Below are 17,476 nucleotides of genomic sequence, written 5' to 3'. Positions count from 1 at the left end.
TCAAGTCTCTGCATGGAGTGTGAAGCACTTGCTTGAAGTCTCTGCATGGAATGTGAAGCACAAATAACGATATTGTACCCTCAAAAGGTTTGTTTGCTGAATTCACACCATCGTTCATCTAATAACTCTTCTGGCATCCTTGGATGTATACTAACATTTACTGCTGGGTGCTCGATGTCATGCATGGGACTTGCTGTGGCATACCGTTTGCTGTGCCATTGCCATCCGTGTCATGACAGGCCACTAAAATGAACTTGGTTTCCTTTTTGAAGATCACTCAGCAAGCATGGACTACCAGCACCATCAAAGAGGAGACAAGTAAATCAACTGCTACCAGTTCAGCATCCATCAATCTGCGTCAAAATAATGTGACACCATCACTGATGCCTGTTGCACACAGCGGGATCAACGAAGGTTTCACTTCCACTGCAGAAGTCCATCCCAGTCCTCCACCAGTGACTCCTCGTAAAATTCCACCACCGGTGCCTCCTCGTCCTTGGCATACTCGACCCTGCGGTGTATCCCCAGCCCACATAACAAATCTTCCTAATCCATTGCTTCAAAGCTACACTTCACCACCTGTTCATACTTTACCAAACATTTCGTCCTCAGTTCAAAAGCACCCTTGCTCACCTCCACATGCTTCACCTGTAGCTCCTTCTTCATCTGCATCCCCAGAAAGTCGCCATGTCACCTCTTCACCAGCACTGCTACCAGCTCTATCTTATGAGCAACAGCGCCAACTCAGTGAGTTTCGCCGCCTTTCTCGTCACATCCATCCAGAAGTACAGCGCCGGCTGGAGCAAGACTTCTTGCAAGATTTGAAAAGTGCAATGATGGAGGAGACTCGGAGAACGACTCTAAGTGCTGCTGATCAAAAGTGTCTCGAAAAGGATGAGATGCTACGTGGTGAGGTACGCTCCATGCGCTGGGTTTTTGAAACGCATCCCTTAGATGCCATATGTGATCCCACAGCTCCACCACCTGGTGCCGCACTCACCCAAAAGGCTGTCCTGCCTGGAGATGTACGATACACAACCTGGAGATTTGAGACGCAGCCATTAGATGCACTCGCCTCTCGAGAAGCTGAGGGCACAGAGGAAAAGGTGCCAGAACTAGCACGAGGAGATGTGCAGACTGCAACACACCTATTTGAAACGCAGTCACTCGCTGCCCTCAGTGGCAATGATGGTGATATGCGTACAAAGGAAGAGGTTTCTGGTGTGGATGTTAAGTTGGCTCGTCGACTGTTTGAAACGCAGACCTTGGCAGTGCTAGGACGTTGGCAAGGTGAACCCACACTGTTGAGGCTCAAGTCTGAGATTGAAGAGATTAGGGGTGGACACCTTCGTACAACAGTGCAGCTTTTTGATGCACATCCACTTTGTGCAATTCGGGACGGTCAAGGCTGTGTTCATCAAATTACAGGAATGCAACGAGAGGAGGTTGAAGACTTGGCAGAGAGTACGGGAAAGAGGGAACGCTCTGTACACTGGCTTTTTGAGACTCAGGCCTTTGAAAGCACTGTTCTAGATACATCAACATTACATATTGTGCGAGGTATATCCATGGATGAATTGGAAGAGGGGCGGGTAGGACAAGTGCACCTGTTGTTTGAAAAGCAATCTCTGGATCAGCTTCAGAAGGAAGAGGAACAGGATGGCATTTACAAGGATAAACGTGTGAAACACCATTGCTGGCTTTTTGAAACGCAGGCCGTTGATTCCATAAGCACTAATGAAACAATGGAGCAGAAAAAAGAGGTTGTTGGAGGAAATGTAAGAAGGACACTATGGTTGTTTGAGACACCACCTATGGATTTGGTGAAAGGAATTCCAGAAGTGGGAAAGCTGAAAACTGTAATGTCAACTGTTGAACATAGAGATGTGAGGCGTGTTAAGTGGCTCTTTGAAACCCACTCCCTTGATTCAATTTGCCAGGAAGAAACGGAGGCAAAATGGAAAGTAATTCACCGGGATGATACTGAAAAAGGTGAAGTTAAAAGCTTCAGAAATGTTTTTGAAACTGTTCCTTTAGACAGCATTAAGGCTAGTGATGAATCGACTACTTTGACTGAAGTCACCAAAGATATCATTGGAGGTGACGTCACCTCTACGAAGTCCCTTTTTGAGTCTGTGCCATTATATGCCATCAAAGACTATTCTGGACATTATCACAAGTTGTGTACAGTTAGGAGGGAGGAAGTCCTTGAGGGAGATGTCCGTGCCTGTCGTTGGATGTTTGAAACTAAACCACTTGATCAATTTGAAGAGGAAAGTAGGCAGAAAGTACAGATTATACGTGGCATCTCTAAACAGGAGATACAGTCAGGAGATGTAAAAATGGCTAAGTGGCTATTTGAAACATGCCCATTAGATGCCATCCAGCAAGATGAGAAGGAAAGCGTTCATTTAGAGAGTTTGAAAGGTGGCGATGTGAAGATGTGCCGCTGGTTATTTGAGACCCAGCCAATGGACGCACTGTATGAGAGGGTAGATAGCAAGTTAGAAGAGGATGATGTTGTGAAGGGAGACGTGAAGCTATGCACCTGGTTGTTTGAGTCACAACCACTGGATACCCTCTCTTCAAAAGACAGAGAGTACAGGCTGAAAGCACGAAGTGTGCGCCAGGAGGAAGTATTCGGTGTTGATGCCCAAAGGACACGCTTCATGTTTGAGTCAGAGCCTCTAGATAGTATTTATGGTGGAATTGAGGAAAGCCAGCTCGTGAAGAGAATCACCAAAATTGATGTCCAGTCAGGTGATGTGTCTCGCGTTCGAAGATTTTTTGAGAACTGTTCTCTGGATTCAATAAAAGGGGACGATCACGATGAAACTGCAGATGTTACAAAGAAGACTGTGGTTACGGAGGATATTCAGAAGGGAGATGTAAGCAGGTGCACTTGGCTATTTGAGACTCAACCAATGGAAACAATATGTGAAGATGCAGAAGCTTCACAAAAAGCACGCACAGTAACAGACATCCAGGGGGGTGACGTTTACCACTGCACCTCGATGTTTGAAACACATCCGATGGAAAACATTTCCGAAAAATATTCAAATGTAACTAGGAGATGTACCATATCAGATGTGCTTGGTGGAGATGTAAAGCAGGGAAGGTTTGTGTTTGAAACTCAATCGCTGGACAAAATACGAGGCATGGTGGATGATGATTTCGAAGGAGAAATCGAGTCGAGGAAAACTGTGGGAGAGATTATAAATGGCGACGTTAAGACATGCAGAATGCTCTTTGAAACACAGCCCTTGTATGCTATTCGTGATCGCGAAGGCCATTTTCATGAGGTGGTCACCGTCCGTAAGGAAGAAATAATTCGTGGCGATGTGAACAAGGCAAGATGGCTCTTTGAAACAAAGCCCCTTGATTCAATTAAAGCTGGAGAAGAGGTACATATAATTCGGTCCGTCACTCAAGAAGATGTTGGCCACAGTAATGTTGGTTCTGCTCGTTGGCAGTTTGAAACACAACCATTGGACACCATCAATGATTATGACAAGTCTTTCATTAGAACAGTGGACAGTGCTGATGTTGGAAATGTGCATGAAGGCACACGTGTTTTTGAGTCGGGGGAACTCGCCAATAAGAAGTATGTGAGAACGGTGAGCATGAGCGATGTGAAAAGTGGAGACGTTCGAACCTCACTGTGGCTCTTTGAAACGAGAAACATGGACTCTTTGGGGATTGAGCAAGAAGAAAAAAAGGAACTGACAAGAGTGAAAAGGGAAGACGTTGAGCAAGGCGACGTGAGAAGGTCCTTATGGATGTTTGAGACACAGCCCCTTCACAAAATTTGTGAAAAACAGGACAGTGAGGACAACACCATCCAGCGAGAAGAGATTCAAGGCGGAGATGTGAAAACGTCCACCTGCCTGTTCGAAAAAACTCCTCTACATGAATTAGGAGGAATGGGAACACAGGTGGAAAAGCCAGAGATCTTGGGTAAAAACATAAATGATACACTTAACTCTCTAATGTGCTGTAACCTAATGGAATGCTCTCAGGGCATCATTTTGGAACCCAGTGAAATGGGTAACGTTTGCATGACAAAATATAGATTGCAGAATCCGGAGTCGTCACCACAAATTCAAAAGGAAGAAATTATTCACAAGGACATCAGGAATATACTTGAGCAACTGCTCATCCAGAAACGACTAGAGTGTCGCTCAGTTGTTGTTGATGAAGAAGAGCACAAAAATATCCAGGAAACTGTAGAGCAGCTGATGAACCAGACATCGCAGGTGAATGTTGAGAAAGAAGAAATAGTTCGAGGAGATATTCATCAGGCTATCAACAACTTGTTCTCTCAGTCAGATTCAGGTGTGCAAAAAGGTGTCTTACTTCAGGAAAATGAAAAGGGGGACATCAGAATGACCATTTACTCCTTGCTCAATCAAGATGTGGGTTGTGAGGCCCAGAAAGAGCAAGTTATCTCTGGTAATGTCAAAGAAACAATAGAATCCTTATTCCAATCGATGCAGAAAAGCTGCCAGGAAGGACGTGTAAATATGCAGGATATTCAACAAGGTAACGTGCATTTTTTCACAACTTGTATTGAAAGTGGAGGAGTTGACTACCTGAGATCCTTACAGGGCTTAGGAGAAAATAATCAGCAGGAAAAAGACATTAAACCTGGCGATGTGGAAAGTACCAAGACGATGCTTGCACTTGCGGCAAGCAAGCCCATAGTGGTTGACAAGGAGAAGATTGTGCGTGCAAATCTCGAAAAAACATTTATGTCTTTGGAAGAAGCTATGAATGCAACAAAGAGATTGGAAAAGGAGGAAATCACAGGCGCAGATATCGCAAACATTTTCCAGTCATTGCAGGAGGCAATCAACTCTAAGTTTGACGTTCAAAAAGAGCATGTGATGAGGGCAGACATGAGAACCATACTGTATTCCCTCAAACAGTCTATTAATAAGCAGTTGGAAATAGCAAAGGAGGAAGTAGTACATGGAGACCTGCAGGCTGCTTTACATTCCCTTAATGAAGCACAGACCGCAGTGAGGATGACAGAAAAAGAAGAGGTCATCAAAGGAGATATTCAGATCGCATTGCGGTCTCTTCAGGATGCCATTGAGGCCAAGATTGAGATAAACAAGGAGGAAATCGTTGCGGGCAACGTTCACGCTGCAATGCAGTCTCTGCAAGAAACAATAACCTCCAAGCCAGTGGTGGTTAAAAAGGACATTGAAAGGGCAGATCTACTTGCCATTGTCCATGGTCTCGAAGATTCGATTAACGCAAAAGTGAATCTTGCCCGTGAAGAGGTTATTTGTGGAAATATCGAAGCGGCCTTGTTCTCATTACAAGAGGCCCAGAATGTCGTGCGACAATCTCAGAAAGATAAAGTTATTGGAGTGGATTTGAGAACAATAGTAGGTTCTTTGGAAGATGCAGTAAATGCGAAGGTGAATTTTGTACGAGAAGAAATTGTGAAAGGAGATATTCAAGCAGCGTTGGAATCGCTAGAAGAGGCATGGAATTTGCAAGCGTCAGTGGAGAAAGAGGAGGTGACGAGAGCTGACTTGCAAGCCATTTTGACGTCTTTGCAGGAGAAAATTCAGACAAGAAAATGGAGCGGTCAGGAGGAGATACTTAAAGGGGACGTCAAAGCAGCGATTCATTCATTGCAAGAAGCCATCAATGGCAAGATGGCCTTGGTGAAGGAGGATATCATTAAAGGTGACATCCCAGCTACACTGAGATCTATTGAAGAGGCCATAAATGCCAAGATTGAAGTGGTGAGGGAAGAAGTTGTTCGGGGTGATCTGCAAGCTGCACTAAAGTCGTTGGAAGAGGCAACGAATACAATGACAGTTACTAAACGTGAAGATACAGTGAGAGGAAATTTGCAGGCGACCTTACGTTCTTTGGAAGAAGCAAAAACAAGGGTAAGGCTTTTGGAGAAAGAAAAGGTTCTCGGAGCATCAATGCCAATAAAAGAGACGGTTGGCCAAGACAATGGAGAGGCAGACATTGAACTGTTGCACACACATGCCACGATGCCTTCTGATTTTATGGAGATGGAAAAGGCAGTCTCCACATCACAAACAAGGGAAAAGTCAAAAGTGACAGATTCTGTAATTCAAAAAGTCGAGATGCTAGATGCTGGGCACCACAAACAAACTTCAGGTGTTCATAAACGTTCCCATCGGGTCAGGATTCAAAATAAAGAGGGAAAGTCAGTGGATGATAATAATAGAAGAAGAAGAATTGCTGAAGAGCAAAGCAGTGTGTGCGCTCGAGGGGTGGCAGAAAATGAAATTGCTGTCCGGGAGGTACAAAAGGGGAAGCAAAGAACAACATTCACAAATCCACACCATGTTACAACCACAGATCGATATTCTTTTCAAAGTAAAACTGATATTCAAAACCCTGTACACCAAAGCAATACACGACAGGATGCACGACACTTATCTGGCATCAGCAAACACAAGCAGCAAATGCACACATCAAAGCATGAGAGGGAAGAAAAAAAGCAAGCGGGGGTGGACGAAACACAGACGCTTGAAACTGTGACACATGACGACCGCATGTTTGCGGTACAAACTCCAAAAACGTCGTCATCCCAAGCTATGCACAACAATGTTAAACTTTCAGTCGAAGGTGATCACGGGCTTTCCGAAAAAACTCATTTGAATGCTGTTGCTGTACAGAAAACTTCATTTTCATCTCGGGAAACGAGACAGATGAAGGAAACACATGAAACGCATGCAATGAAAACACATGGATCCTACATGGAAAATCCCAAAGCTAACATTATTAAGGATGTGCCATCTCATGTTATAGCTAAGGTCGATATTACACATTCTAATAAACCAACACTCCAAACGGATAGTCGTTCAGAACACTCAAAAATTGCCTGGGAACAACAACAGAGGACAAAAAGGCAATTTTTATCAGAAACTCAAACGGTTTCATCATCGGCAAGAACAAAGGCTCCGACTGACGTCAGGAGCCATGTGGGATCATCCCTCGTCTTTGCTTCCAGTTTGCGAGCCCCTGAGGAAGAATTGCCACCACCTCCAACTCCCCCTCCAGCAGATGTTCTCATGGATGGCCTTCCACTTCCACCACCACCACTGCCCCCTCCACCTGCTCTGCATGATATGGATGTTCAAGAATTCCCTCCACCTCCACCACTTCCTACTTTAACCAATCGCCTTGCATCTCAGCAAATTTCCCAAACTGCCAACCAGTCACCACCAAATGCTAACATTTTGGGTAACCCAACGACCCAGAAGCGTACATTCAAGGTGCGAACTGTGGTGCCATCTATGCCAGCACTCCCTGTGACTTCACCAATCCCCTTCCGGAAGAGGCCTCAAAACAAGACGGTTTCAGCCCCAATCCATGACAAGACTGGTGAACATCCCATCGGAGCTGACAGTCATGGTTTTGTAAAGATGACTCCCCAAGTAACATCCATTAAAAGTGTTGAAACTTGTGCTGTGTCTGAGACTGATTCCACACAACAAAAATCAAATATTCACATAGAATCTGTTGTTAGAAAGGAAAGGTCCTCCATAATGCCGAAACACAGTGTCGTGGAGAGGGTGGAGGTGGAGGCAACTGAAGCTACACCACGAAGCACCTCTGGTGCACAGCAGGTTATTGCTGGTGTTGAGACTAAACACAAACCTCAGTTTATTAAGTCTCTTGTAATGCCCCCCTCCACATCAGCTGATGCATCACCCCAATTACGACATCGATCACACTTTAAAACTCCGTTAATAATTGCGGAGGAGAACTTCAGAAGGCAGCAGATTGAAAAGCTGAAGGGAACGGGTTCAGATGTTCACACTCTGCCCATGCAAGAGTCATCGTGCCTCAATGTGGAGGGGGTTTCAAATATGGAGGCACAATCACAAATAAAAGTTATGCACGTCTCGGAGGCCTCACAAAGTGCCACCACAAAGTCCATCTCAAACGATTCGAAAGAATCTCACCGGCTACTGCATAAACAATATGGACCTGAAAGCACTGTAGACACTCCGTCGCATGTACCTAAGGAACTTGAGCTCCATGAAGATACTCAGGTCAAGACGATTAAAAAGGAGGGGAGTGAAAATCACCTCGAAAAAACATCAACGGTACATACGGCAAAAGAGAGCTGGTCACAAAAGATAGACAGCAGCACTTGTGTTGAGAATGTTGAGCAAGTTGATCAGAATAGGTTTCACGAAACACGCGAGCTGATTTCTAAGAGGAAAGCTCAAGAACCAAGAAAATTCAAAGTTAAAACCATGATGCCAACAGAAAAAACGTGCCCTGGTACGAAGCGGACCAGTGTCTCTGAAAATGAATATGAAGAAGTAAAGACGGAAAGGGCAGTTCGGCAGATCGTGGGACAACAACTTAGTCTTTTCCATTCACAGCAGCTTCATAAAACAACCGGTACCGATGAACCAAAGCAATATTATGAACCAGAAGGCGAGTCCTCTTTTCCCACTGTCGATGTACGCACAGCAACACTACAATCTGACTCACAAGGATTAGAGAACAAATCGGTTAATATGCGAGCTGAGGAGGTCACAAAATCGACCTTCTCCACTGGCCACAAGGTTCCTCAAGAACCTCGAAAAAGAATGCATGTGATAAACATAGGTTCCCACAAGAACACCATGGAACCTTTTTCCAGGCACGTGGGCCAGGCCTCACAGGACAGTACAACAAGCCAGAAAGCTCAAATTAAGGAGAAACAGTCCACAGAAGAGGGCCTCAGCTTCCAACGCCATGTAGCTTGCCAGTCACCCACATTTATAACAATCGAGTCTGCAAGGAAACTTACAGAGCCGATGTTTCCTGTGAAAACTCCTCCATCTCCTCCTCCACGAAGATATTACAGTCCTGTGTTAACACCACCACCACCACCACTTTCTCCATATCTCATTACAAGCCCCTTGCCACCGTCTCCTATTTCTCCATCACCATCACCTACAAATCGGAGACGCGTTGAAAAGCTTGCCAGATTACGTGACACTACGAGCAAGCTTTCACAAGGTGCTGTTTCTCCAAGCACGCAGCATAGCCACAGCCAAGTGACCACACGACGCTCTGAAATTGTTCAATCGCCGCCAGCTCTACGTCGGCAAATAATGCTCAGTGTGCGAGCCGTGAAGGAACCGACTAAGGAGGGGGAAGCAGTTTTGGAGACGATGGAGTCGGGCAAAAAGCAAGTAAAACATCAGCAAATGTTTGAAGGAAATTATAAAGTAGAAACCAGGCAAGGACATGAGAAAGAGAATGGAAGCACTTCAAAATGGCCCGAAGACTGCCGTGGGTCGTTTAACACCTCTCATGGGAGTAAACCCAAAGGTGAACTGTCTCACCTTAACTATAGGTTTGATGGGCCTCAAAGAAATGCTCCTTTTCCAAGAGATGGTGAAATGTTTTCCAGGGAGAAGAGAAATACGATTTCAGAGGGGCGAGACTGGAAAGCCGGTGAAACTTGCACGTCTTCAGACAACCAATCGGTTAGCTTGATTTTGGAGAGCAATAAAAATCAAAGTTATGAGAACATGCGCCATCAGACAACAACACCTCCAACCAATATAGACACCTTCCCATCTTCCCAACGAAAAGCCCACATTCGGCCAAATACGGTTGCAAAGCCAAACAGGAAGACCTCACGACCTGATGTTTGGGTAGACGGAACTGGTTCAGATGTCTCTAAGCACCGGGTGTCCATCCATCAAAGATCACCAAAATGTGCTGCAGCACAAAACATCGATCACCGTGTTGAGCATAATGGGGTGAAGGGAGGTGACTCGCCCTCACTCCTGCTTCAGAGTATGGCGGATGACCTAAGCAGCTTGGAACAGAGCTTACAAGAAGCTGAGCGTATGCTTTGTCATCTTGGGGGACCTGATGCTCAACTCGGACCCTCAGGAAATCCCTCGGTCTCTACGCCAACGGTCCCAGGCTGTTAAGTCCCAGGCTGTTAACGTCTCGGTCCCAGGCTGGTCCTGGTGGTCACTCGGCAACGTCCTCAGACCGTGGTGCACTCGGTAGCGCGAGCAATTTTTTCGAGAGATAGTCGCAAATCACTTGAGCCCTTAATACGCCGCTACTGTTATAATCAATATTTTTGGGAATTTATAATGCAGATGTATCGATTAAACCAATTTTAAAGTTACTGGTTCTGTTGTCATTGTTCTTTATTTTCTCCAATCTTTTGTTTAGCTTGAGCTTCTCTGCTTACAATGTCTCCTTTTTATAATAAGGTCACCCACCCTCCTACCGCTCGACACGTTTCCCGAAAGCGATGTGTACGTAACACTTCGATGGCTGGCAGGTTTTGTGAGATTTAACAAATAGCACGAAGGTCCTCTCACCATGGCATCTTGCCTGCATCAGCGTTTCCAGGTACAGGAGAAGGAGCAATGCAATGCGTGTCAGAAGACCGTGTACCCAATGGACAGGCTGGTGGCAGACAAGCGCATTTTTCATAAAGCCTGCTTCCGTTGCCACCACTGCTCCACTCAGCTAAGGTCTGCCTTTACCAGAACCGCGATGACATTTGTTTATTTGTTTATTTATTTATTTATTTATTTTGATGTGGTGTTTGCACAGACTTTGTTTATTTCACTGTATTCAAGACCCATCACACCAAATGTCAGATTGTCATCGTCCTTACAGCTCCCAAACTACGATCGTTTTCGAACTGTTCTACAGAGTAATATGTGATTATTATTTTGAATATCAACTGCCAAAATATATACAGGACACATGCATCGTCTGACGTCGCTAGGGGGCGCCATCAATCTTTACATATCAGTGTTACCTGGGTGTTTAAATTACTGCCACAGTGATCACTTTTTAATACGTTTGCCTTTTTATTATATATATATATCAAAGCAATCATCTACATATTAAATATGCAAAAATGCAGAGCCACCCTAACTCCCATATGCATATTTTATCTCCTCCCATCCAAATGTTTAAGCCTGGAGTTGGCTTAACAGTTATGGCGGCTGCTTAAGGTCTTCGGGTCCCCAGTTTGAGCCCCCTTTAATGCCATTGAATGAACACCAGTTGGGTTGACTCAGCCTGTCATCCTTCCGATGTCATCAAAATGAGTACCAACTTACTGGGTGTGACGAATGAGCCATTTGAGTATCCTGCGGTGGAGTGTTATCCGCTAACCAAGGAAAAACTGCCTTGGCAGACATATGCATCTGAAGAAGTGAATGGAGTGCTTATTCTTCCTTCTTCTTCACCCAATTGTTTGCCTATCGCCTCAATTACCCACTCCTCCTCCCCTTGTCCCCAAATCTTTTGTTTTCTTCTCTCCCCATTTCTCTGTTTTTATTTTACTCCATTTACACTTTATGATAAATCCTTTCCACATTTGTAATGTTTTCATGGCCACATAAGTCTATTTTTCCTTAATTTTTATGCTACCAATAGCTCCATGTAATGCTGTGGAATAGTTTTGCACACTTTAAAATATGATTTTGCATTCCAATCATTCAAGAGCTTTGGAATTAAAGTTTGCACCCAATTGCTTCTGCTGTGGCGTTGCATTCACAACGAGAACGGCACTCGGTCGAGCACATACCTCTGTCAAGCTGAACATTTTATGTTTTGCATCCCACTGATAGGCCGGATCTGGCTTCGGACCTGAACTGGTCTATTCGGCTTCTTTTTTTTTCTTTTTTTTGTATACAAGATCGAGGCTCGTGAAAGAGCGAACATTAATCACACAGAAAGACAAACCGACACATAAAACATATAACATCGGGAGCGGTAGACAAGATGGGGAGAGAGGAGGAAGGACACAAACACAACATTTGAGAGCAGGGACCGAGAGACATGGAGACATCGAGAGATCTGTGAGAGGGAGAGGGCATTGGGGGTGGGGCATGGGAAGGGGGGGGGGGTGGGAGAGGTATAAAACATATGGACACTGCCAGGACTTCCAGGAAAGAAGTTGGAATTTCAAACAAGGTGGATCTGGGGTGAATTAGCGGGGGTAGAAAAGATCAAGGTTTTGGATGGGGGAAGATCAGAGATGGTGGTGAACAGCTGTTTTAAAGACCTGGAGGGACGAGTGGGATTGAAGGGAGTGAGGGAGTTTGTTCCAGAGGCGGGAGAAAAGAGGAATGAAAGAGTGAAGGTGAGCAGAGAGCCGAGATTTCGGCAGTTTAACCATCAGAGGGTTGCTGGCAGATCTTGTGCGACCTGTAGGAATATTTGGGGGACAGAGCACAGAGAGAGCTGGGGGTGCAAGGCCGGAGAGGAGTCGGCTTGTTCTTGTCGCCTAACCAACTCATCCACCAAGTTTAGTCATAACTCGTCCATAACTTTTTTTAAATATCATGTTATATATCGCTTTTCACCTGATCTCTCAATAGTGAAGAATCATTTTAAATATATATATAATTCTCGTATCCGAATCCATATTCAGATCTTCACCAAAATTTAATCGAATTGTCATTGTCATACTGCTTAGATGTCATAATCGATCGACCAAGTTTCGTCCAAATCCGTCCATAACTTTTTGAGATATCCTGCTATATGTCGGTTTTAGCCCCATCACTCAATGTTGTATTAGCCGGATCAAGATCTGCATCTTCACCAACATTGAAACAATTCTTCCTTGTCACACACCCAACCTCTCCACCAAGTTTTGTCCAAATCCGTCCATAACTTTTTGAGGTATCATGCTTTTTGTTTTATCGTTTTTGGGCCTATCTCCCAATGGTGAAGAATTACTTATAAAATTAAATAATTCTCGTCTCCGAATCCATATACAGGTCTTCACCAAAATTGAATCGATTAGTCCTTGTCACACACCCAACCTCTTCACCAAGTTTCGTCCAAATCCGTCCACTTTTTGAGATATCTTGCTATCTATCATTTTTGGCCCAACTCACAATAGTGAAGAATCACTTTAAAATTATACTAGCCGAATCCAGATCTTCACCAAAATCGAATCATTTCGTCCTTGTCGCATACACTACCTCTCTGCCAAATTTCGTCCGAATCCGTACTTTTTGAGATATCTTGTTTTTGAGATATCCAAATTTCGTCCGAATCCGTACTTTTTGAGATATCTTGTTCACAGAAAAACAAAGAGACAGACAGACAGGGGTGAAAAGATAACCTACATCCACCTTTGGTGGCGGAGGTAATGAGGTTTGAGAAACGCATTTTGAGAGAACAGGAAGACTTTAATCTTGTGACTTATTTACCTGGATGACTGCAATAGTCGCATCTCCACCTTGAGAGTTGGGAAGCACCTGAGGTTGGGGTGAACATTTTAAGTAACTACTAAAGCTACATCCACACAACTATTTTGGACACAACTATTTTGGCTTCGTCACAAACTAAGTGACAATATTATTCCTGCATCACATATTAAGTTCGAACACCACCGACAGATTGACGGTCAAATAATGCAAAATTCTACATATCAGAAAAGGTACTTGGCCTACTTATTTGATTAAGAATAAAATTAAAAACATCATTGGGTCTAGAAGTGCACTGGGTACAAGTTAATATCCCCTCGAGAAAAAAAAAACTGTAAAACTAGAAAGCATCTGAAAATGCAAGGCCCGTCCACGGCCATTATGTATTCAGACTTATTCTTCCGTATGATAAACACGATGAAAACGGCTAAACATTATACAAAATGACGACTTTAGGCGACCTTGACCTTTTAACCTCAAAAGCAATAACCTTCATTGACCAAATATGCAAACCCTACTCAGATTTCAAGTCAATCGGGTGAAAATTGCCATTTTATGCAACCCTGACCTTTGACCCTTTGATCTAACAAAAAAAAATTCAGCTTTTACCTTTTGATTGGTGAACCAATTCAGTGTCCCAAGATGCAAATTCTTAATTTCAGGTCAATTGGATGAAAATTGATGATTTTATGTAACCTTGACCTTTGACAATTTCATCTAAAAAAACAAAAAACAATCGGCTTCTGACATTTGATCAGTAAACTCATTCAGTGACCAATATGCAAATTCTTAAATATTCAGGTCAATTGGATGAAAATGAATGGTTTTAGATGCTGCTGACCTTTGACCTTTAAAACCGAATTATTAATTTGCCTTCTCCATATCCTCATAATAAAGTTTGTTGAAAATTTGATGACAAAACTCAAGTGGTAAATTAGATATTCAGGTCAATTGGTTGAAAATTGAAGATTATAAATGCTGCTGACCTTTGACCTTTTGACAAAGTTATTAATTTGTCTTCTCCGCATTCTCATAATAAAGCTTTGTTGAAAATTTGATGACGAAACCTCAAATGTTAAAAAAAGGTTACAGCCCGGACACACACACACACACACACACACACACACACACACACACACACCCCCACACACACACACACACACACACACACACACACACACACACACACACACACACACACACACACACACACACACACACACACACACACGATTGCAAAACCCCATCTCTCGCTGTGCAGGGGATGGGCTAAATATTATATCATACCGTATACCAACAGGACTGATCACATATTTTCAGAAACTGCTTTTAGAACTATTGCACAGGTTTAAGGATCTAAAATGAACTAACATGGATTACACAAGTTCTGTTGAAAGGATGTTATTTGATTTTGCCATGTGTCTGCCCATCCATAAGGTTAACTACCAAGCACAACCCCTGATAACCACCCCCACTGATTCATTTTCATCACTTAGACCATGCGTTCTCAAAAGATCACAGAAATGTCTGCTTGCAGTGTTGGCAAGTTTGCATCTCTCCATGGAAATGTCTACTGCAAGCCGCATTTTCAGCAGCTATTCAAGTCGAAGGGAAATTACGATGAGGGATTTGGGCACCGGCCACACAAGGAGCTCTGGGCATCACGAGACAACCAGAGCAAAGGCTCCGCCGGCACATTGCAAATGGAAGAGGTGCATGGGAACGAGGTGGGAGCTGGCAATGAGCAACGGAATAAATTTCACGAGGAATGTAACGTGACAGGAGGTTCAAAGAGATCTGTAGCTTATCGTGCTCCTCAAGATCCTCAAATCGAAAAGGCCGAAGAGGCCAGCGTGAATAACTCAACAGCCGAAGCAAAAGAACCAGAAAGTTCATCAAGTCTTGGAAAAAATGGCAATGTGACCCACACCAGTCCAGTGGGAAAATCGTTGCAACCAAAGCACGAAGCAAATTCAGTGGGAGCGTTGGAGCAGGAGAGGGGTGGCCATTCTCCGAACATGATTGACAAGGACATGGCAGGAACTCGACATGAAGGGTCGAAGCTCAGGACCACTTGGCCACCTGAACCAGCTGTGCCAACTAAACCTTCTGCTGTGGAGGAAGACCTCGCGATAACAAAGCCTAAATGGCCTCCGAAGAAGCATTCAGAAGAAAAGCATAGTTCAAGTCCTGAAACAGAGCTTAGTCTTAGTATACATCAAGGTAAAAAGTTCTGTAACGATCATAAACCTGAAAACGTAGCACACACTGAATGCCACCATGTTGATAAGGAAAGTGCGGAAGTTAAGGAAACTGCGCAAGTTCGTCAAAATTGTGAGGTCGAGTCTCCAATGTTGAACAAAAGCAAAACGGTTGTGTCTGTCACTGCCAATTCCGGGCCTGGGAATAAACAAGCAAAACCGCAGCATCCTGATAGCGAAGCACCGTGTGACGACGAAAGGCCTAATGAAGACAATGAAGACCGAGACACCGCTGACAGATTGATGGGAGACGCAGAAGAAGACGAAGGTCCCGAGGAGCCTCCGGTCGGGATTCTGGCAAAGATGGTCGTGCAGTTGCAAAAGTCAGCGGAAGACAAGAGTGCGTTTTCCCTCTTGAAAGGCAACGACCCTTCGTCATGCAGTGCCGAAGGATCGTGTTGAGCAACTTGGCGGAGCAGATCTGCCAGGTTCACTTGGCTTCTACGAACACAGCTTGTACGACTCAGGCGCAACCTTTTCAGCCTAGAACCCTCGTCGGTCTCGTCTACTGCGACTTTCCGCCTGGGGAAAAAAAATCTTAACCTTTTGCTTCTTGGTTTATAAACACCATGCACTTCATTTATAAATGGTGTTATGCCTAGACTAGAAGACTATGAACAAATTCTACTGTTCACACAAAATGCCTTCGTTGTAATTCAGGGAAAAATAAATCACCGATCAATTTCAAGTGCATTTTATATAAACTTCCGTGCCTTATCATGTTGAAAGTTGAGATTGGATTGAAAGTTCTGATCCAAACTTGGAACGATGTGGATGTGTGCAACTCAGCTGGAAGGGAGTGTTTTTACAGGTGGTTTCCTTGAGCATATCTAATTCATTTACTGTATGCATATTGGAACAGTTCGGTCCCGAAACACGGAATTTTCTTTTTTGGTGGTCATAGGTAATAGGTGAATTGAAGGAGTCGGGCGGTTTGATGGGTCGTGTAATGAAAACGTTGTATCGCGTGTCCGTGAGTTAAACGATGCAAGTTGGACGGGGGAGAGGAGGGTTCTTGTGAGGTCTTATTTTTTTATAACCAATTTCTGGTGAAAGTATGAAGAAAGGCAGACAAAACTTTTCATTTATTTTGATGTTTTATTTGCACACCTGTATGTCTGCATTCCGTTGATTTTCAATTTCTAATTGTCATGAATTTGGGATTTTTATATATTTGAAAATGTTTTATATCTGCATTATATGGCAGTGTGGGTGATGGAAGGTTCACTAATTATTATTATTATTATTTCTTTTGCTTCACAATCCATTTGATAATTATTTTATTGCCATCAAGCTTCATGCTTCTGACTTACTTTTGAAAGCATACCTTGCATTGGTAATGCTAACTTGCTTCAAATGATGATAATTGTAATTGTTGTACTGATTAGCAGGTTACTGGTAAATGGAATAAAATATGATGCAGAAGTTATTACATCTCGGAGTCTTTTAGGAAGCCTGTGGTTTCTTTGTTCAACATCACCGACACTAAATCCGGTGTTGGCTTGGCGGTTAAGGTGGCTGGCTTGAGATCTTCGGGTCTTGAGTTTGAGCCCCTGTTGTTCCATTGAATTAACACCAGATGGGTTGACTCAGCCTGTCATCCATCTGAGGTTGGCAAAATGAGTATCATCTTGCTGGTAACGGGGCACTGCAACAGCGGCACAACCGTGCTTCCATAAATGATGCAACCAGCAGCCAGAGGCAGCATATGAAACAACAAAAATTGACACTTTTAAAATCCAGGCTGTATGCACACCTCAACGCTTTTATTCTTCACCTCTCTCATCCATGGAACCATTTTCCGGAGGCTGTTTTGTTTCCCTCTTTCATATATATATATATATATATATATATATATATATATATATATATATATATATATATATATATATATATATATATATATATATATATATATATATATATATATATATATATATATATATATGGGAGCGTACGCTGGATCAGCACGTCGCTGTGTCCATGGACGACTCCTCA

General features: G+C 43.6%; 2 protein-coding genes across 4 annotated transcripts in view; both read left to right on the top strand.

Moving 5' to 3' along the window:
* Window positions 1-10,159, top strand: part of LOC137434080 (uncharacterized) — a 53,198-nt gene extending 43,039 nt beyond the window's left edge. For both annotated transcript variants that reach the window (XM_068126730.2, XM_068126733.2), the window contains one exon: window positions 273-10,159. In XM_068126730.2, the coding sequence (XP_067982831.2) occupies window positions 273-9,953 (9,681 nt within the window). In that variant the 3' untranslated portion in view covers window positions 9,954-10,159. The remainder of the gene's footprint in view (window positions 1-272) is intronic.
* Window positions 3,877-16,907, top strand: LOC137434081 (uncharacterized). Of its 2 annotated transcripts, XM_068126736.2 has the most exons (3): window positions 3,877-3,957; window positions 10,381-10,514; window positions 14,755-16,907. In XM_068126736.2, the coding sequence occupies exons 2-3, from the start codon at window positions 10,438-10,440 to the stop codon at window positions 15,878-15,880; spliced, it is 1,203 nt and encodes a 400-aa protein (XP_067982837.2). In that variant the 5' UTR covers window positions 3,877-3,957; window positions 10,381-10,437; the 3' UTR covers window positions 15,881-16,907. The 2 variants fall into 2 exon arrangements, with proteins under 2 accessions (XP_067982837.2, XP_067982836.2); XM_068126735.2 differs by lacking the exon at window positions 3,877-3,957 and having other exon boundaries at window positions 10,250-10,514.
* The last annotated feature ends 569 nt before the right edge of the window (window positions 16,908-17,476 follow it).

This window comes from Myxine glutinosa, chromosome 10 (assembly GCF_964187855.1).
Source record: "Myxine glutinosa chromosome 10, kmMyxGlut1.1, whole genome shotgun sequence".
Lineage (NCBI taxonomy): Eukaryota > Metazoa > Chordata > Myxini > Myxiniformes > Myxinidae > Myxine > Myxine glutinosa.
This window is presented reverse-complemented; position numbering and strand designations above follow the sequence as displayed.

Excerpts from the sequence above, each read along its gene's own strand:
- LOC137434081 (XM_068126735.2), top strand. The coding sequence starts at position 10,360 with ATGGCATCTTGCCTGCATCAGCGTTTCCAGGTACAGGAGAAGGAGCAA. Across the intron at positions 10,515-14,754 it reads CACTGCTCCACTCAGCTAAG|TGTTGGCAAGTTTGCATCTC; the intron begins GTCTGCCTTTAC and ends GTCTGCTTGCAG.